The 23,185-nt window shown below is 38.7% G+C and overlaps 1 protein-coding gene across 7 annotated transcripts in view; it reads right to left on the bottom strand.

The window, feature by feature from the left end:
* Positions 1 to 23,185, bottom strand: part of eml1 (EMAP like 1) — a 231,870-nt gene that overhangs the window by 176,449 nt on the left and 32,236 nt on the right. Inside the window, exon 1 of one of the 7 annotated variants that reach the window (XM_028822312.2) lies at positions 11,941 to 12,382. The exons of 5 other annotated variants lie outside the window; for them this stretch is intronic. In XM_028822312.2, coding sequence (XP_028678145.1) covers positions 11,941 to 12,013 — 73 coding nt within the window. In that variant the 5' untranslated portion in view covers positions 12,014 to 12,382. Of the gene's footprint in view, positions 1 to 10,107; positions 10,175 to 11,940; positions 12,383 to 23,185 lie in introns of those variants that run through there. One more of the 7 variants, XM_051919898.1, reaches the window with a different exon arrangement.

Below are 23,185 nucleotides of genomic sequence, written 5' to 3'. Positions count from 1 at the left end.
CTTGGCGGAGAATATTTACACTACAACACCATCCATTTGTTTTTGCTTACTTAAACAACTAAAAATTAGCACTAAAGAAACTAGACAACTATGTGGTCTAAAGCTAGACTAGTAAAATGCTCTAAAGTCCTTTTCCCTTTTGCTGACCTGTCTGCTGAGCCTTAAGTGCTCAATGTTTTCAGAAGGACATGATCAACACTTCATGTATTTTAGCAGGGCATTGGTCTGTCAAAAATACATCCAGTCTCAAATATAAAATACCTTGTTCTGAAAGATGAAAGTACAGAAATTATAAGCTTTTCACTTCTTTTCTTGGGAGCCATCTAAACTTCATTATTTCAATCATTGATACTACTGATTGGATGGTGATGTATTACCAAAATTTTGCTCTAAACAAATTACTGTTCTACTGACTCATAATAATTTGTCTAGAATCAAAACTTTAACTGAACAATTGTAAGTTGTTGCTCTTATCCAAAATACATCAATTTATTTTTAAAATAGCACTGTACCCCTTTTAGTGGTTCACCTGCTTTCTTCACTTAAGTGCTACAATCAAAAACAGATTTATGTGTAAAAAATATTTGTGTTTAGTTCAGTGTGAGAATGACAAAAAGTAAAGATTCACATGGCTTTAAACTGCAGATGGGTCTGAATTATCAAAAATCTATATTAGAGTAACAGTACTTCAAATATTACATTTAAAACCGAATAACTGATTACATTTACTATTTCTTAAAATGTGTTTCTTTTATAACTAGCATAAGGCAATTAATTGCCACTACCACAATTCTTTTTCCTGTAAAATACTAAAATGTGAAAGGAACTATTGTCAAACAAATAAGACATAATATTATGTCTTATAAAAACTGATGGCTATTGCTTTCACCACTCTCCACTCCCTTTCAGCTGCAAAATATGATAGCTGCAAATAAGTAAATGATGCTAAGTTTATGAATTAACTGCCTTTGGAGAACACCTATGTGTCATCTTCTAAAAACAAGTGTTGAATTTTTCATTACCTTAAAATGTGTCAAAACAGGCTTATTAACAACAGAATGTCTGCAGTTTTTTCCCCATTGACAAAAGTGTATATAGTGGGCTGCTCAATATACTGTATATCCAGCCAATAGTAGCCCACCTGCCTTAAAGAAATGTTTAATTATGGAGCCTTTGGAGAATAACAACTTGCAAAGCGTGACATACAGGCTACAGATAGTCAGTAAAATAATTGTGGAATACACCAGTGGTGCTGAAAAAGGGGTAATATGAGAATATGCAACACATTATAACTTATCCTTGATGGGAAATCTCAGTTGACAACTTGACAGAGTTTTGGTTTTCAATGTAATCATGAGGAACAAAAAATGGTATTACAACAATGAGTTAAGGAACAAAAACAGTGGAGACTTTAAAAAACGACATCACTAAGTTTGACGATTCTAACTCCCTGGTGACTAGCACTATAGAGATGGCCAAGGTTATGGGAAAAATCCCAAGAATCCACAGATCTACTCTGTCAGACATCCAGTGTAATATGGCCACCATCCCTGATCCCTATTCAAACTCAGATAAAAATAGTCTGAAATAAAACAAATACAGTAAACAGTACAAATGCATAACATAAATGTTTCTCCTTATTTAAAATAACTGGAGCACTGGAAGGTTAATTGACTTGTACAGCATCACATAGTGAGTCTTTGGTGGTGAGAAATGAACTGACAACATTTAGCTTAATGTGCAACATCACAGGCATTCAGCCACATTCGCATATCAACCACACACCTCACGTATTCTCCCCTGCCCGGCCACAAACACACACACACACACACACACTTTTCCCACTTTTTGGGGCAAAAGTACTCTTTTAGCTTATTCTGTTTGATATTTTATCCATTAACTTAAGAGTATTTTTATCTATATTTGAAAAGCCTTTTACAAACTTGTGGCTTGGCATTTTTCTAAACCAGGAAATTAAAAATGCTGTTTTCCTTTAACAAAAAGTACTTCTAAGAATGGAAATGAACAGACTGCTGTTTGAGTTTATTAATGGATTCAAATGAATATACAGCATCCTTGCATCAACTAATCACAAACAACACAAACGCACAAGGACAACAAATTACAGTACATTGCTGAGAACTGCAACCACTGCTCAGTAAGTAGCTTAAACAAATATGACATAAAATATTCAGGTCAGAGATTCCTATTCTTAACATAATGGTAAAAGTAGGGGGAAATACTCTGTTACCACTAAAAATATTTTGATAGCATCAAGGAAAATGTAGTACACTGACATTTATGTAAACTAAACAGTAAACATAAGTAACAATTTGATAAATACATCCCCAAATTTAACAAAATAACCAACACCTACTGCATTGTTGTAAAGAGATTTTTTTTTTGTGTTTGTTTTTTTGTTCTTTATTTCGCCTTATACGATTTCTCGTATTAGGAATTTGTTAGTTTTCGCATACCCCTTGGGGTCAGAGTGCAGGGTCAGCCATTGTACAGCGCCCCTGGAGTAATTACAGGTTAAGGGTCTTGCTCAAGGGCCCAGCAGAGTAGGATCTCTTTTGGCAGTGATGGGGATTCGAACCGGCAACCTTCATGATACCAGCGCAGATCCTTAGCCTCAGAGCCACCACTCCACCCAGATGGGTGTAATCTCAGTATATCTGGCAAGGGGAAATCAAACATTCCCAAATGTGTACAAAATACTGACTATATTATCATGACAACGGTGCACAACAGAAATATAACTTCAAACAAATGTGGTTTTAAACTCTCTGTCTTGTGGCAAATCATCATTGCTCAGATCCAGAAATATCTATGACAGTCTGAAAAATAATTGCTCTTTCTCACTCAAGGGAAGACGGCAAAGTCATTTCCATAATAAAGTTCATCTTTTCACAGCCAAGAAGATAATCCACAGAAAACGAAAATTACAGGCTGATGCCATTCTACCAAATTCCCTCAGTGGTAAATGGTGCTCCAGATAATCTCAAGGAACCTCCAAATATGTTGTATGATGATTACTTATTTTACTGAGATCATCTCTTTAACATTTCATCTTTTATTATTTCCTTACCAAAAACTTACAAACCATTCACCAATCAAAATACATCTTCTTTTAACCAAATAAATACAGACAATCGTCATTAAGTCTTCCTGCCTTGTGGTTCCATCAAAAAGCTACCCTGAGACAAACCACAGCCTTTCATACATTCTGATTTCCCATCTTCTACTTTCTAGGCAACAGGAACTTAATTTATTTGAAAATGTAGTACTTCTGCCCTCCTCCAATGCAGTTAAAATTCTAAAACTCACACATTCCCTTCTGTTCACCAGCACCAACATGTAATTTGATTCCTTTGTTTTTTGTTATCCCCTAATAACTTATTTCAAAGGGAGATTGCTGCTAAAGTGCAAAAGTAAAAAGATCATAACAGCCAGTGACACAGATATTAAAAGAACACCTTAACGTACCTTTAAATGGGAATTACAGAACACTTAAGACATTAAATAACATAACAAGTGGGTGGCACAGTGGCAGTGCAGCTGCCATGCAGCAAGGACACCAGGGTTCACATCCTGGGTACTCTCTGCATGGATTTTGCAGGTTCTCCCCATGTCTGCGTGGGTTTCCTCTGGGTGCTCGGATTTCCTCCCACAGTCCAAAGACATGCAGGTTAGGTGGATTTGTGATGCTAAATTGGCCCTGGTGTGTTTGTATGTGTTTCTGCCCTGCAATGAACTGGCACCCTGGTCAGGGTTAATTTCTGCCTTGCATTCTACACTGGCTGGGATAAACTCAAGCTCCTCATGCGACCCTATTCAGGACTAAGCAGGTCAGAAAATGCCTGACTGACTGACATAACAAGAACTAACAGCTAGATACAAAAATGATTGCAACAACAGTACACAGAGAAAGTTTATCTGTGTATTAAACCTTCTTATAAATGTGATTTTTTCCTTTATATGCAACACATCATCTCAAAAGTCAGAAGAACAAATAAAAACACTAAAAAAAGGAGGCAGTGTCCAAAATGCTGAAACAATGAGAGAGTTTTTCCAGTCACATCAGGTTACTAAGGCACCCAAAGAGGTTACTGCAGCCCACACACAAGAAGCTGTTCACCAAAAGTCAGCGACACAAGTCCAGGTGCACCTGTCATATGTCTGAAAAAGCTGTTGCTCCAAGGGAGGTTCATCAACTAAAACCCAAGAAATGTACATTTTAGTTTGTTTTTATACATCATTTTGATTGTTATTTTGCCAGTTTCTTTAACAGATAAATGCCATAGGTACAGATAGTGCTATGGAGAGGTTGCTTTTTTGTGTTTTCATTTTTATTTAAATTCCTTCAAAGACCATGTTTTTTGTTGTTTCGATCCCCCCAAACCTGTTGACTGACTTCTGCTTTTTATATGTGTACATTAACATTTCACTTCCTGAATGGGTTTAAATGAGACATACATTTACTCAGCAGTCAACAAGAGGCAATTATTTTGCAAACCGAGATAAGAATGAAAAACGCATGTACAGTGAACGGGACTTTTTTTTTCTACATTAAGACCCTGAACCCTCAAAACCACCTTAGAAAGTCTCCTCTCATAAGCAAATCACTTGAACTTTTCAGAAAATTGCACCTTTCAAATTTTATAATAAATATGAAACAGTTTTCAGTTTAATGAAAACATTTACAGCAATCCAGACTCAACTGAAGTCTGCCTATGAAAGGTTGAACACTGTTCCAAATTGACAATTCCTATACTTTATCAAAATGTTATCAGTTTTTGTAGTACTCATGAAAATGTCTGTAATCAAGTTCAGTAATTTATTGTAATTACTGACATTGTTAAATACAAATTACATTTTTAAGTCAATTTTTTCATTGGAATATGTTACAATATACAAACAAAACATGTTTAAGTACTCAACTTTACACATTAGAGTCATGTGGAGACATTCCCAAGCAGTACTGATGGCAAATAGTCCCTCATATTGGACCAGTTTAAACTAGCATGCTAGTCTTTGGTATGTGGCAATACAATTCAGTACCTCCAGGAAACCCATACAGATAAGGGAAGAATGTTATCTAGGCCTGGAATTGAACCCATGATCTTAAAATTGGAATAGACAGCAATGGTAATCATTGCACCTCCGTGATAATATGAATACAAATATTACAGGTTAGTTATTTTAAAAGAAACAATTTTATATCATAACTACTTTTAAGCTACTAAGACCTATCTAAAGCTGCTTTTGGTTTTTTAAATTATGCCTGCAATCTCTATAACCAATTTCGGCATACCAATTCACAGCAATGAACCTTTGTGATAAATGACTTGGCCTTCCTATCCTGTATTGCTCTCTAGGTTACTTCCATCTTAAGGTACAGAGGTGCCTGATACACCAACCAGAATCATTGTGTTTCTCCCTTGGATCGGATTATTTAGCTTTTTAAACAAAGCTTAAGTGCCTGAAACATTAAACATGCAGGAGTCACAAAATCTGATTAAACTGAGAGTGCTCAGGCAAGTAATCAATGAAAATAAAATTTATGAACATTTGTGGGCCTTTTAGTCTTTCGGTCACTGAAAATGATTCACCAAGTATATGAAGGAATTAAGGTAATGAGAAAGAAATTCCTTCATTTAAAGATTTTTTGTTAAGGCGATTGGGGTCACTGCTGAAATTTTGCAATGTAATTCTTAGACAAAAAACAATGTAGATGCTTGATTGCAAGAATAATGCATTTGATATAGAAAGGTATAAAGAATAGAAAATCTATCAGTCAGTCATTTTATAAATAAAATGGTAAAACATAACAGACTAAAATCATGGAAGATAAACAGACAAAAGAAAATACCAGCAGATGATATTATCTTTGTATACTTAATGACAGAAACTGTAAGAGCATCATAGTATTAATCTCATCTGCTCTGTGTAAAGTACAAAAAGACTGTGGAAAAATGGATGTCATACTGCCTATGCTGGACTGGGACCATGTACCTAACACTGCCCGGATACGAGACACTGGCTCTAACAATCTATCTACTTGAATAAGTGGATCTCTATGAATAAACAATGAAGGGTTCCTACAGTCCAAATCCATGCTATTATATCGTTAAACTAGACTGGCATAATGGATTTGCATTGATGTGTTCATGTGTGTCATGGTAGTTATATCTTCCACTATTAGTTTTTTTTCTTTTAATTTCAAAATAACTAATAAAAATGAATCTGCAAGAAACTGAATGATTTTGTTTCTAGACAACAGGAACAAAAGCAATTAGCAGAATGCAAGAAGTACTTATGTCAGTACCAGGGCTACTTGCAAAGCCATCAACATCTTAAACACAGGCACAAGCATATAGTTGATTCTTGCTCCATACCTGCACTGAGTAAATCTAAAGTCACACCAGCTAAATTAACAAATACATGAGGCCTTTGACATGGCAGAAAGGGGGCAAAACTCTGTATCGATACTGAGAGAATGTGCAGACTTCACAAAGGCAGTGACCATGCTGAAGCAGAAATACTCACAAGTATTTGATTTTTGATTCTTTTTTAGCAGTCCAAATCAGGGAAAATGTAAGAAATCTTTTTATCATTTTTGAACTGCCATTTGAAAACACATCAAATTTGTTAAAAGAAATTAAGAGAAACAATAATAATAAATGTGACAAATGCCATCACATTAGCTGTCAGGTCTACTGTACTTAAAACTCTAACTTCACTTTTAAAATGTTTACTCACTGCTTCAAACAAAAAATGTGACTGACACATATCATTTCAAATCTAAAGAAACAAAAGATTATCTGCTATTTTGATCATTTACCTCCTCTGATTATGAGCAATGATTTCTTCCTATATAGTACAATGTTCTCAACCCTGCCTGATTCAGTTTATTGCTGTAGAGGCCAAAACCTACCCAAGCAACACTGGGTGAAGAAAACAGCCCTGGACCGTACATAAATCCATCACAGGTCTTAATCTCACACTTAATCTCACACATACATGCAAACACACACGCACACACGCACACACGGCCAATTAAACTAACCAGTTCAACTTGCATCATTGTAGGAAAACCTACATTGTAGGAAAACCTACAAAGACACAGGGAGAATGTGCAATCGCTACATGAAAAATATCTCATGTAGAATCTGAACCCAGGACAATAGATGCTTTTGGAGATATGTACCCAAGCTGCAACCATTCTATTTCTTCCTATACTAATCTACCAATTTACTACTAAAATTTCAAAAGTATTTTATATGTATTCTAGATCCCAGATACCATTATTCTTACATTTAACAATGATTAAAAAGAAAAATGACCTGAACCTGTGGTTAAATAATAAATCTGCAAAAGAGGAAAGCAAACACAAAATACGGCAAACAAGCTACATCAAGTTAATATGTAATTCATAATGTCCACAGTCAGGTTTATTAACAAAAGTGGGCAAGCATTTAACAGAAAATGGCAACCTTACTGCACAAACATTTATGATGTTAATGAAGCTGCTCTCCTGCCAAAAAATGCCTCTCCATCTAATATGAATCAACAGTAAGATATAAAATGCAAACAAGTCACGTTTCTGTGGCAGACCCCACATTATGAACTCAATACATTTTGCCATTAGCTGTACAGATTTCTGTGCTAGTAGCAGATAAACCTGCTGCCCTAGTTGAAAACAGAAAGTGGATCTTGTGTTGCAATTGATCATACAATCTACATCTGTATTATCTTGACAATTTTCTTCGGTGATGAAGCCTCATGGGAGACAACTGGGAGGATTTGTAAGCTATGCCTTTCAACAGTGAAAGGAAAAAAGCCCTACCTCCCTCTTCATGAATATTAATATGTGAATAATTACCCGTAGTATGGAAAAACATTTGTGAAAATAAAAAATAATCATTGACTTTTCCAGGAAAAAGTCTTAATTTTATTCAATGTTCATAATTAAAAAAGCAGATTCAAAGCTGAATTTCTACAAATGCAAAATAAACAATAAACATAGATAATCGAATTAAAATAAACATACTAAAATTGCAACAAAATATGAGGTTATAATGAGGTTAGAATGCAACAACTAATGGCAGCTGATAAAAAAAGCCCGTGGCAGCACTCCCTGTAGAATGATAGTACAATCAGTCTTCTGCTAAGGGTGCTCCATGGTTTGACCGGGGTGTCATGGAGATTGCGCTACACAAGTCTTTAATAGCATCCTATTCTCTGTTGCCAGAGTCAAGTCTTGGAGCCCAAAACAGAGCCTGGCACACAGATTAACCAAATAAGTGTTCCACCCACACTAAAAAAATGATTTGTCTTGGGAAATACTGCTCACTATAGCCCTTTATGTATATGGCTTCGGTACTTGCAGACAAATCTAGATTTCTATTGAGGTATACATTTTAGGGTTCCATCACCTCAACCACTACTCCTTAGATGAAGATGAGAATCACAGAATCCCTGTTTCTTAATAGTTTAAAAAGAACAAATACATATATCCTGTCTCCTGTCTTGGTTAAATGGTCTTTTTTCAACAAAATTGTCTTTTCCGGCGGCACGGTGGCGCAGTGGGTAGCGCTGCTGCCTCGCAGTTGGGAGATCTGGGGACCTGGGTTCGATTCCCGGGTCCTCCCTGCGTGGAGTTTGCATGTTCTCCCCGTGTCTGCGTGGGTTTCCTCCGGGCGCTCCGGTTTCCTCCCACAGTCCAAAGACATGCAGGTTAGGTGGATTGGCGATTCTAAATTGGCCCTAGTGTGTGCTTGGTGGGTGGGTGTGTTTGTGTGTGTCCTGCGGTGGGTTGGCACCCTGCCCAGGATTGTTTCCTGCCTTGTGCCCTGTGTTGGCTGGGATTGGCTCCAGCAGACCCCCGTGACCCTGTGTTCGGATTCAGCGGGTTGGACAATGGATGGATGGATTGTCTTTTCCTTTTCCACCTTAAGGCTAACATCGCAAAGTGAGAGGAAGGTGCTAGACTCTGCTTTGTAATCACAGCAAAATCAGTTTCGCTCTGATCATGGAGAATGTAAATAAACATGTTAAATCTAACAGGTATTTATAAGTATAAAAAGCATAGTTTCTTTTGTGTGTAGCAGCGATTAGTGCTGCAGTATTACACAACTCCATAAGACTGGTTTGAATCCAGACTGGATATTATCAGTGTGAAATTTATAAAAGTTCTTTCCGTTTCTATGCAAACATTTCCATAAAGTTATCCAATTTCTTCCCACATCCCTAAGATGTGAAGGTTAAATTCATTGTGGACTTTAAAATGGCCAGGTGTGCCAGTGAATGCACATGCCAATGGACTAGCCAAGCAGTGCAGGATGCCTTCCAACACTTGCTCCCAATGCTTCCACAGAATGAGCTCCTCTGTACCCACCCCTGAAATTGAGTTAAGAAGGTTTAAAAATGGATGAATAAGTAGGTTTCTTTTAAAATATAATTTAGGATCCAGACTAGAAATAATGAAGTGAATAAAATACATTTTCGTTGAGTTGCATGTGACTTCAATAAGTAATCAAGAGAGACAAATTGCTGGAGTCTCTAGAGTACAGACAGACAGGTTGGGAGCATACACTAATACAGTGCAGACAGACCCTAATTTTTACCCGGGGCCGGGGGATTTGCCTTTTTACAGAAGATCAATAAATAAATACACACACACACACACACACACACACACACACACACACACACACACACAAGACTAAAAAGAAAGAAAGCATCTGGCTTCACAGTTACAGTCACAGTGAGGAATTATGCAGACTTATTGCCATTGGTATAAAGGAGCCCCAGTAGTGTTTCTCCACACACTTCTGCTGAAGAATTTGATGACTGAAAGTACTGCATACTTGGAAGCAGAAGAGCATTAAATGTATAATAAATAAAAAGTCCTTACAATTAGTCAGTCAAAATATTAACTAAACACTAACCAGATCAAAAAAAAATCTCAAAACACTGATCCAAAACAGAAGCCAGCAGAAGAACCAATTATAAAGAGACTAACATTAACCAGAAAAATAAAGTAAATAACAGGGAATAAATTAAACTCTAAAAAGAAACTTCCACACTTCTGTTCCTTACTTCAGGTAACTTCATGGCTTAACTTGAAGACAGCTTGTTCTATGGCCAGGATTTACAATCACCACACTCTGTGAAACTGCCACAGAAGAAAAATGGGCCAAATGCGGACCACACAAGGCTCCTGGATAAGATGTCCAAATGCTATTCTCTTTAAAGCACCTATAGTATCAATTACAGCAGTTTCTTTTTAACCACTGCCACTGGAAAGGTACATTTCATATTTATTAACCCCAACTAACCGAACACTAAAGAAAATTTCCTCAAAGGATAAAGTAAAAAAAAAAAAAACCCTAAAAATAAAAAATCCATCCATCCATCCATTTTCCAACCCGCTGAATCCGAACACAGGGTCACGGGGGTCTGCTGGAGCCAATCCCAGACAACACAGGGCACAAGGCAGGAACCAATCCTGGGCAGGGTGCCAACCCACCGCAGGACAAAAAATAAAAAATGGAATTTAAATCTATTTAAAAATTTCATTTCCAAATTTAAATAAGCACTCCGCCTACATTATTAATATTCAATTATGAAAGGTAATCCTTTTGTGTTGAAAGGATGGCAATAGAAAACACATGATCGGCAGACCCAGCATGTTCCCATGTCAGGATGAACTTTGATGCAGAATTAATTTCTCGAGCGATTTAAATTAAATTCAAAATTAATTTTTAATTGCATTTGTTCAGTTTCTCAAAATCGGTTTTATAGCTTATACCTTAGCTTACTCTGAATGTTAAATAAATCCACTAAACAAAAACAAACCCACAACAACTTGAGACTCATCTTAGTTGACACTTTGACATCATTGTGAACGTCAACTACGCCACTGGACTGCACGAAAAGACAGCCTCTCCACACAGAGGACGCCAAGCCCCTATTTATTTCATACTTCTGTGTCTTCACTATGACCCTAAAAGCCTTACACCTACACAGTCTATCATTTCACACAAGCTATTTAAAAACTCAGCTCCATACTTCAAACCTGTCTTACTACCAAGGTTTGTATGGCTAACCTAGTGCTATACTAGAACTAGGAGGACCTTTACACAGTGGAGATTCAGTTGAAGGCGCATACCTCCATTCATACACTCAACTGCACATCTTACTGCCTTCACTTACAGTACAAAGATACATAGCTACTAAACATTATTAACACTTTTGCTCAACACATTTGTCTCTGCGTAAAAGTCAGCTGCTTATCTACACCTTGAAGCTCTTTGATGGATTACTCTTACATACTTAAGGATTTTGGCAACTGATTTCTCTTCATATATAGGTTTGGACTTATTCATGACAGACTACACGGTCGTCATCCACCGCCTCCTCTTACCCCAAATTCAGGCTGAACACGGGAGCCTCTTACCATACGGAGCAGAGTTTCTAGTGTGCGCAGAATTTTCTCACTCGAATTTCAAGCTACAAAGAAGCCTGCACAGTTGCTCACTGTTGGGCCGCTCTTACACAAGGCGGCTTCTCCAAATGATTCGCTGTCCTCAAACATCTCACTCTCGGGGCGCCGGCAGGCCTCGGGGTCGCCTAGTCTAACTAAATTTAGCCCAGTCGTATTACTCCCTATCAGACGTGTTGCTCGCCTCCCGCCACTCTTAAGACACTCGACAACAAGCAGCTTTCAAAAAGCACTCATTACGGGTGTTTTCCTTCATCTTCTGTTAAAAAACACATGCCACTCCATTAACAGGGGGAGAAGTAAAAGTTTTCCCATCTCCCGTCATGTCAAGTGACTTGCTGTAGACAGGCAGACAAGAATCGCCCCCGCAATCGCCACGTCCCCTTTTTGCTTTACAGCGCCGAAACGCGAGCGGCTGCTGACCGTACCGTTGCAAAACTGGAGCAGCGAGGACGTGTCGTAAAGGCTGCCACTGCTGTAGCCGGAGAAGCCGTCCTCCATCCCGGCGATCTGCGCCGCTCTATGTCTCCCAGATCCGGCCCGTTACTTCACTTGCACTTGTACCGCCTCGCGAGCTTCTCCCTCTTCAACGCGCGAACCCGGCCTGCCACCCTCAGTTACCATGGCAACCAGCACTCTCCTAGTTGGTCAGTCATGTGAGCGCGGGGAGCTTCGGAGAGTCTCTGTTCGACAGCGGTTCTGGCAATGCTTGGATAGGGAGTTTCTCACTAGGAAAGCGAGACGATATCAGTTTCACTGTGGCTCTGTATGCTTTCCATTTGCTTCTCTTGTTGAACACGCCTAGGGAATTACAAGCGTGAGCTAGACGAGGATAGAAGTCGCTCCTACTGGCCAAAAAATAAATAAAGCGCGCCTCTCAGCGACGAAACCTTGCGATAACCAGCCGAATCTCTGGAAGGTGTGGTTTGGTCTCGCCTTCAGGGATAATATGGACCAATCGGAAAAGTGGGCTGGGACCTCCCTTCCAAATCAGTATTGAGCTTGAAAGGACTCCTACCATTTCGCACCCTTTCTCCCAATGTACGATATTGGGTACTACTTATCAAACTGTGGCACTACGGATGTATCTTAAGGTAACCAACTTAAAATGAGCTTCATTAGTACTAACCACTCAGATAATCGAGAAACATTAATACATCACATACATGTGAGTCGTTATTACCTTTCGTTGATCTCATTGTTTAATTAGCTGTTCTTATTCAGAAAAGTGCATTTGCGTTAAATTTACCTTTAGAAGAATTGTTGGTATTTTGGCTATATCTTTAGATGTTTAACTGTGTCATTTCTTTTTAATTCACATTTTCTGAGCACTTTGTACTCTTAATTGCATCCAGATCCTGTCAGTTAATAACAAGCATAGTATGCAAGCACCAACGTAAGTGAGACTGACTTCTAAACAGCAGCTACTTTAGTGTTACTCACTTGTGTGCTTATTAGTAAACAACGGTATAAATAACCACAGAATTAAAACAAACAAAATTCTAAAAGGAAAAAAAACCTCCTATACATTTATTTCATACTTCGTTCAGTAAAAATTTAGTATAATCAGTTTGTAATTTATGGATTGATGCAAAAACTGTTCTCAAGGACTGTTCTCATCAGCTTTTAACAGATATCTTAAATCTCTCCCTGGTGTATGCCACTGTCCCGGCCTGTCTAAAATCTGCTACCATCATCCCAGTGCCTAAGCAATCCAACATCAGTTCCCCCAATGATTATAGATGAGTGGCCTTAGCACCAATTGTCTCAAAGTGCTTTGAGAGACTTGTTCTGGGGCACAAGAAGACAACTCTCTCTCCTACCTTGGACCAGCACCAGTACGCCTATAGGGTGTACAGATCCACAGAGGATGCCTTAAACACTATGCTCCACATTGTAATGTCTCACCTAAAGCAGAAAGGAGCATATGTGAGGCTTCTGTTCGTGGATTATAGCTCTGCCTTTAATACTACGTATTGTCCCTAGGATACTAGTCAGGAAGCTACAGGACCAGGGCATCCACGAACATGAGGCTATGGATTAAGGACTTCCTGACCAACCACCACCAAACAGTGAGACTTGGTCCCCACACCTCCCCAGTCCTGACACATAGTACAGGAGCACTGCAAGGATGTGTGCTTAGCTCTGCTCTATACTCCCTTTACACCTACGACTGCACACCCATTCATCCCACAAACATGATCATCAAGTTTACAAACAACACAACAGCTTGGGTCTCATCTCAAATGACGATGAGACCACTTATAGGGATGAAGTCTCTAGACTGACGGGATGGTGTGCAGTAAATAACCTGTCCTTAAACATCAAAAAGACAAAGGAGCTCATCCTGGATTTCAGGCGGACTCAGGATAGGAGACCAAGAGGTGGAGCAGGTCACCAGTTTTAAGTGTCTAGGGACCCACATCAGCAGTAACCTAAAATGGAGTATAAACACCACTGCTGCAGTGAATAAGGCCCAGTAAAGATTGCACTTCTTCAGGATACTGAGGCAAAACCACATCTCTGTCACTTTGCTGAAGGCTTTTTATCACTGCTCAAAACAGGGCTTACTGACCTACTCCATCCTGGCATGGTTTGGAAACTGTTCAGAGGAAGACAGGGCAGCCCTCCAGAGGGTGGTCGACACAGCACAAAAAATCATTGGACTCTCTCTGCCTCCTTTGAAAGACATCTGCAGGTGACGCTGTTACAGCAAGGCCTGCAGAATTATCAGCAATACTAGCCAACCTGCGGCATAGCATACACCACATAATTATTTATTGATGGGTGAACACTTCCTGAAAGACACAGTTGTCCAAATGGGGTGGGTTTGAGGATATGACTGTGAGTGAATGAAAAGATGGAACTCTGGAGAGAGCAACATACAATTGTCCGTAACTGAAAACTGGTTTTGGCAGATACATGCATATCTTTTTGAAAGTTTGGCCCTGTGCCTTATTAATTGTCATTGAAAAGGTCAATCTAACAGGAAATTGTCTGCGTGTAAAAGTAAAAGGCAAATTTGAATCTGATGGGGTCAGGATATCCGGGGAATAAGGACAGTTTGTGAGGTAGGAGCTGCGATAGTTTTACACTCCAGTACATTGCAGTGAATGCTGGTAACAGTCCGTCTAGTGCCATCACAGAGACTTCTTGCTGGCATGAGGTTTCTGAGAAGCATGACGACTGAACCTATTTTAATTTTGAGTTTATGCGGAGGCATGCCAGTGGGAGTAAGACTGTTAAGAAATTCTTCAGGGAACGAAACTTGATCTGCGGGATCGTCTGTGACGATGGAGGCAATGCTGGTGAAAGTTACTTTGTCAGTAGGGATAAATTTCAGCACTTGTTCATTACGGTGTAGCGAGTCTTCGTTGGTGACACTTAATATAGCTCGCGTACTGAGTTGTTCCGGAGTCACAGTCGAGAAGTCGATGTCGCCATATAGTTGTTGAACGGGATCAGAAATAAAAGGAAAACAATGTGAAGGTAATGGACGTGTGAGGAGTGTTAGAGTTGGCGGGCGGGGCTCTGTCGTGCGTGCCATGGTCAGCTGCTTAGTGAATTGTTGGTGGGCGGGGCTCTGTCTTGCGTGTGTCTTGCTTGCCATGGACTTAGTGAATTATATCAGCAATATTACTCACCCTTTCCATCATGTCTTCACATTGCTACCCTCTGGAAGGCGCTACAGGGCCCTGAAGTGCCATTCCACGAGACTGAAGAACAGCTTTTACCCTTCAGCTGTCCAAGAACTTAATTTTCGGCCCTCTATCCCATTGCCCCTACTTTCACTTTCATCATTTTAATAGCCTTGGACTTGCTTTCATGTGGGTCTTATGAACTTTAATTATTATTTCATTTTATTATGTGCATGTGTGTTAGTGATGAAAGCATCTGTGGGAGAGGTGTTTTAAATTTCATTGTATTGTTCTCAATGCAATGACAATAAAAGATATTCTATTCTAAAAATTAAAATAAGAAAAGTAGCCTCTATCACATCCAGGCTACAGAGTGTCTTAGGCCACTGAATGAGCCTGAAACTCCGAGTGTCACGTCTGCAGTTGGAATCTATTGGGCCACAGGGGGCCACCAGAACTGAACTTGAGATTAACTGTGCTAAATCATACACCACACCAATATTGAACTTGCTGTTAATAATGATGATCAAGATGGCAGTACTGAAAGGAATTTTTGAAAGTTTCCTTGGTCAAAGAATATTTCCCAATATCCAAATATATAATGCATTATAGACCTAACTCTGAGGAATTAATTAACCTTAGACTCTTAAAAATCCTGGTTCTTTAATGGCATTTTCTGGTTCTTTACTGGGTTATGTGGTTCCTCATATACTATATTGCTTGACAAAGCACAACTTAATTCTGTGAAGGGTTCTTTGCATATGAAATTGGTTCTTCTTGCTTTGAAAAACTTCTTAATAGAAAAAATCCTAAAATCGTTAATGTTTCGTATAGGCTACATATAGCAGGAAACTTAACAGGTTAAGAAAACCTGGACTTAGTCGGTGTTATTGCATTTTTTTAAATCATGATCCACTGGTATTTCACAAATCTGTTACCATCATGATTATTTACTGGAGCCTCTTCGGGATCCATATTAATAAATGCTCTTTTGATGGATCTTTTGGGAACCAAAAATGGTTCCCCCATGGCATTGCTCTGAATAACTATTCTGGCACCTTAACAGTGTACTTCCACATATAGTGACTTGGAATGAACTATAACAAAGGTTAGCGTGGGAAAACGTATTATTTAGGAGGGAAATTTGTTTGGATCAGGAATGTACAAACATAAAATATTGTACCACAGATACAATAAAAGAAGCCAATAGAAAGAAAATATTACGTATTCGACCGTTATAAACACGAACCCACGCCTAAGTTGATTAAAGTTTTGAACGTGATACAAGTGAACCAAATAAATCGTTCAATAAAAATCATTTACATTATACACGTGAAAGCTCGTGAGAATTCTCAACTGTTGCTTACCAAATGCACTTAATTATTATGACGATTAAACAATAATCAAAATAATGTAGAAACATATTACCTGTATTTGTCAGAGTAGACCAGTTTGACTTGTCACTTGCGATGAACAACAAAAAGCAATGCCATGCGTATCGCGGGATCGCTGAGACAAGGTGCTTTCAGGTTATTATAGCATAACAATATATGACAGTAACTGCACTACTCCAACTCCAGATAACAATATTAGCTCAACCGGTTATTTGTGTGTGCGTTTCTCATCTAAACTATGATACCAAGGGCCGGGTTTGATATCAGATTAAAGGAACCACCAGGAATATCCGATCACTGTACATTACAGTGGAATAGCATCCTCGCATAATACGATTTTTTTTGTGTGAACACCACAAACAAATACACTAGGACCTTTATATAGTGCATTTTTTGCATACCACGCCAAGGACGTTCCCAAGTACATTTAACAAAACTGTAATAAATGAATAAACAGACTTCTGACAAAACAAACGATATACATTTGCTTGGCAAGAACTAAGGTTTAACGCATGAAGTAACCCTTAATAGGAAGTCAAGTTTATCTTCAAGTACACTCAGACACTGCCCATACTTACTGACAACGGGAATACACGATATAATATCAAGAAGGAAAAAGTACTCACGGTTAACAATGTGAGGAAAAACAATATTGTTTATATACGAATGAATGTATGCAAAGTTCAGTAAACAAGATGTTCCCGTATGAAAAACAAGAAAGCTGAAAACACTGTTTGGGCGTTGGTCTGCGTGTTTATCTTGTGTATTCATCTTCTGAATGTGCGTTATTTAAAAAAAAGGACACTTGGCGGACTGGGTAGCGCTAGCCAAGTACCATCGTCAGTAAGCGTGAACAAGCTCTGGATGGTGCACCGATCCGTCTCACAGCACAGTTGCGCAACTCGGTGGCGTCTTAACAGCCTCAAGGGCCCCCGGGCAAATTAGTGCGTCGGGTCCCCTGTTTTGACGCAAAACAGAAACATACATAGGCATCAAAAACATCGTGGACCCCTGTGCTCCTGGGGGGTCCATCCAGTGTGCTGCAACATGCGCCCAGTTTATAGTTTTCTGCCTAACTTTGTACTGGTACTGAATCTGGGTGTTTTAAAGACACCAATTAGCCAAATATGATAGTTTTTGTAATGTAAGCGACAATTCAGAATACCTGGAGAAAACCCACAGACTCGGGAAGAATTGCCCCCCGCCATATGATTTGAACCTATGATCCTGGTGCTGTGAGGCAGCAGCGTTTAACTCCATTTATTGATTGATTGATTGAATTACTATTAAATCATTGTTACGGCAATTAAGTTATTATTAATGTAAATCTTCAAAAAACAGAACTTTCACCCGTTAAGTTAAAACAAATTTCAGACTGGAGTCACAGCGTAAGTTGCCTGTATGGGAGTGTGCATAGTCTGGGAACATCGCCCGAAAAATTCATTCTGCATCAAAGTTCATACTGTCATGCGGAAATTCTGGGTCTGCAGATAGTGTGTTTTCTATTTAGTCTTGCGCCATCCTCCCGAAACAAAAGGATTACCTTTCAAAATTGAATATTAATAACGTAGGCGGAGTGTTTATTTCTGGAAAATGGGAGGTGTCAGAAAAAAAGCTCCTACAGTTAATAAATATTATACTCGACCCCGTGGACGTGACAAGAAGACTAAAAGCTGGCGATTTTTTTGCTAAAGAGTTGAGAAGGCACGAGAAATTTCCAGATTTTTGTGAAAATTCAAACCGGAAGAAAACGTACAACATAGCTAGGCGTTTTTCATGTCTTATTTCAGTCAAGTTGTGAAGGACTGTCGCCCCGTCTGCGGATTGCTCCTGCGTTCCGTCCTGTGCTTGCTGGGATAGTGTGTGTACCCCCACACCTCCCCCGCGACCAGGTTTAAGATTAAGCGGTGTTACAAAATGGTATGCTATGGTATTTCAGTTTTTCCAGTTTTCTTATTAGTCTTGAATGTATTTCTGGTAATATGCTGTGTGATTCATTATCAAATCAAATACTATTTAAGGGAAAGTCACCATTCAGACATACCCCAGGATACCAATTATATTAAAAATCCCTATTTCTATTAAATCACTACAGATTACGGGGATCATAAAGACTGAAGGCCAGAAAACATTGTATCATAGTTAATATCAAAAGAAGTTTGTGTTTATACTCAGTCTTAGAAAACAATGGTCATTTTTACCTATAATATCTATTACTTGCATAAACGTACAAAGTATTATTTAACAATAAACCAATACATTAAATTAGATTAATTATCAGATGACTTAAGGCTGTTTTTTGCAATGTTCTGTAAGTATTCACAGTCATCCTTTCAATTATTTATTAAATCCATCTAATTAAATTTTAGGGTCACAAGGGGTTGGGGCCTGTTCTTGCAGAACTAGGCACATGTCAGGAGACAATCCCATAGAGTAAATGTGCTCCCAGAACTGGTTCTGATCTAAAGTTACATATCACCAGCTTGTACATCAAATCTGAGTTTATGTTGAGAGATATTGATGTTGTACTTTTAAAGGGCCATCAAATAGCATTATCAGGGTAAGTCCATAATTATCCACAGTGTGTGTGTTTGTGTTTGTGTGTGTGCATTAGAAACATGGTGGTAAAGTTTTCAACTTTGATCAGCCAGATTCCCTTGATGTTTTCTAGTTGTAAAGGTGGCCATTCCTCTCTCAATTTTCACAAAAGATGAGAAGGAGGCAGTAATCCACTTTTTATGGGATGAAGGTTTACCATAAGTGAAAATACAGAGAAGGCTTTCTGCACAACATGGATAAAGAATTTTAAAACAGCATGTTAAGCATATAGAAAGAGTGGGACATCCATCCAGGTCCACTACCAATGACAATATTGAGCAAATTCATACCATAAATATACTGAACTGACAAGGGATTTTGGCCCCCTGGTGCACTTTAGCCCATAAAAAGCAGTTCACTGTTTGCTGCTCTTCTTGGTTGCAAACTGGGAGCAAAGTGGCCATATTTACTCCTAGAAAATGACAAGAGCGGCTGACTGATCAAAGTCGAAACTTTACCACTGTGAAATAAACACATCATGTTTCCACATGTGTGCATGGAAAGCTGTAGAGGGCAGCTCAAACAAAATTATCAGAAGTGTGGATAATTATTGACTTTGAATTAAACACGGCCTCACTCACTGACTGCAGGCCATTTTAGTATTTCCAATTAACTTAGCATGCCCTAGGATGTGTTTAAAAAGCCAAAAGTACTTGGAGAAAAACCACCACAAAAATAAGCAGAACAAAGCAAACTGCACACAGACATTGTTTGGGTTCATGCTTGAAACTCTTGTTGGATTTAATTTTGCTGTAACTGTATGAAAATTCTGATTTGAATCTTCTGTACCAACTATACTAATGCTAATTCTACTGTACCCTGTATTGCATCCTGTCAGTCTTCTTTTAAATTTGTTCACTTTTGTGTTCATTTTCTGCTTATGGACCAGCATTCTAATCACAATACCACATTTCTAAGTTTGTTGCACTGCAACTATCATGTGTTGAGTGATCTTGTGTGTCATCTTGTTACTTTGGATTGGACAATTGCTTGGTATGTTAAAGAATATACCAAGTTGAACCCTAGTTGTTTCAAGTGCAGTTTGCTGAACCTGAACTGCCTTCTTCATATGTTGCTTGTCAGCCCAGAGAAAGCTGAGTATCCAGCAGGCTTTATTTATTAGGTGTTTTTTTCTAAAAGAACTCTAGGCCTACAGGGTTGTTTGTCCAGGACTCACTTCACAGTGGACTTGGCTTTATATTTTCAGAAGCCATACAGACTCTGACTGGTTTTCACTATAACTGTTAGGCATGTGTTATACCTAGTTAGGTTTGGTGCTCCATAGAGGCAGCAAACAAGGACACCACTGCAGGAAAGAGAGGGAGAGAGAGCACTGGGTTGAATGAAAACATGCAATTCTCTCCCAGAATGCAAGAAGAGAGGCAATGCTGCAGTAGTGGGAGAGAGTGAGAGACAGAGAGAGAAAGAGAGAGAGAGAGAGACCATGGTCCGCTGGCAAAAGGCTGGAAGGCTTCTGGCCCAACAGGTGATAATTAAGGGACACTAGGCAAGCTACTGATGCAAGTTGCTCATTTAATGGAGCGGTCTTGGAGGACTAGCAGAATGCCGGTATTGTCTCACCTTCTCATTGGGAGCCAGCACACAATTCTTTGATTTAAATTAACATGATCATGTTATTCTATCTGGGTAAGACACAACTGATAAGTTCCTCATGGGGACGCTCCAGTTTAGGCTTTTGAGTGCAGAGATTACAGCAGCCACTAGTGGGAGCTCTAGCCTGGTGTTAGAGAAAATGGATTACCCTTCACTCTGGAAGTGATTCTGAATCTAAGCCAAAAGAGGTTTGAAGTCCCTTCTTAGCAAAGATTTCATTCAGTCTTCAGTCAGGAGGAGAACTGGGATGAAGGCCCAATAGTGGGATGAAGTGGCTGTGGTTGTATGGATTCAAAAAGAGTCAATGCATTTTTTAATGAAAAGGATCAAGAGATGAAATGTAGTCAAAACGTTAAACGAAAATTTTTACCAAAAACATCAAACTAGTTTGTAGTCAAGTTCAAAACGTTAACCAAAAAATCAAAGTTCTTAATGCCAAAAATAAGTTCTATTACTAGGGAAAGTTTCTCACTAAAGATCTGAAAACTAAAGCTATATCTGTCCTTAATTCCTGGATGATCCAGAGATACACACGCCGACCTTTGTACAGTTGCTACAGTGACATCATACACCTTCTGTTTTCTGGTTATTCTGGGTGGTATCGTAACTGCTGAAGTGATCACTCTAAAATGGCAGTCCATAACAAAACAAAATGGTGTAAATTTTCAACTTTTTTAAAACTAATCATATTGGAAATAAATACCAGAATCAAATTCTTTGGTTTAAAGAACCCCTTACCTCACACACAGAAGTCGAGAAAACTCCATAAAATATTTACAGAAAAAACACAGGCTGAGAAATTAAGTGCTTGGTGGTACTTTGGATGTTGGCAAGGTAATAACCTGGGGTCTCATGTATAAATGGTGTGTATACACAAAAATGTTGTGTATGCCCATTTCCACAATCACATTGCAATGTATAAAAACTAATCTTGGCATAAAGCCACGCACATTTTCATGCCAGCTCAATCCCTTGTGTACGCAAGTTCTCCGCTCGATTTTGCAAACTGGCTGCACCCAGCATCAAAGCAGTGTTACTTTTCCTGTTTGGTTTCCCTTTCTTTTTTTAGATCCACATCTCTGAAGCGGCTTTATCAAATACACTGAAATTAACCGCATATCATTTATTAGTTTAAGGCATTTCATTGTAACCAAGCAGAAACTATATAATGGTGCACAGAACGGGCAAACTATTCCAAATACCATAGCTGCTTAAGCGTTGTTATTCTCAGTGCACCACTCAGAGTATTTAACCGACTGTATCTGAGTGTGTAATCTCAGCTCTACAGCAGCTGATCAGATTATCGGGATACAGCATCAAGCACACGCTGACTCAGCCATGTGCACAGTCTATTTGAACTTCGTCCATATAGTACAGCAAGCGCTTCAAAGCCTTTCCTATAGGGACCTTGTGCTTCAGAAACAGTTTCATTCCAAGAGTTCTAAATGCACTCAACCAGTCCATCAAGTGTTCCTGGTAGAACTGTTTGTACTTCTAAGTACAATCACCTCACTGTAAACTTGCACTACAGTTATAATATTGCAAAACCTGAGCCACTTTATAAAGCACGTATTTACATAGGATGACAACTGGCTTCTAAGTCGATTCAGATTTTTAATCGCTATCTTCTTGGAGCTCTTGGAATAATTTTTAAGATGAAATGCAGTAAATATTACATTATACAGATAAATTTTTAACTTCATTCAAATAATGTATATTGTTTATAATTAAACATGTGGAGACACGGGGCACAGTGGCAGCGACAAGCTGGTGCCCCATTCAGGGATTTCCTGCCTCACCCTGAATGCTTACTGGGATTGGCGTGACCCTGGATGGATAGATGGATGGCATAATTAAACATGTACTACAAAGATATTTCAAAGTTCCATAAACGTTTTGCCAAATCAACATTCTAAGCTTACAGATGGCTTGACATCTATTACAGAGCTGATTGTGTGTTGATTGGTTACTTTAATGACAAAATAAAGTACATGATTAAAGTGGAAATTTCAAGATTAAAGTTGACGTTTGGACATTTTTTTCCACTGTGTCCCTATTTTGTTTTTCTGTTCTCTGTACCCTAATACGATTCCGTATGACACTCAGATGGTGGGCTACAACTCACCTTTTGTGACTTTGATATCTGACAACTTCTTTTTTATTTTGGGCACTGTGTGACTTTCTGAACTTGAATTTTCGAGTTTCTCTGCCACTCGGTCACTCGATCAACTTCCTTTTGTTGTTTATACCACTGCTTAAACCAAAAAATAGTACCGGTATATTTTTCCTTGCCTCTACTTAGTATTCGCTGAAATTTTTCTTTTCCTCCATGATTTTGCTATTGTCTATTCACAGAATGCAAAACATAAGGGGCTATTTATATTGATTTGCATATTCAAAGAGGTGTAATTCTGGGAGGAGTCGGGGTG

The sequence above is a fragment of the Erpetoichthys calabaricus genome, chromosome 16 (assembly GCF_900747795.2).
Source record: "Erpetoichthys calabaricus chromosome 16, fErpCal1.3, whole genome shotgun sequence".
Taxonomy (NCBI): domain Eukaryota; kingdom Metazoa; phylum Chordata; class Cladistia; order Polypteriformes; family Polypteridae; genus Erpetoichthys; species Erpetoichthys calabaricus.
This window is presented reverse-complemented; position numbering and strand designations above follow the sequence as displayed.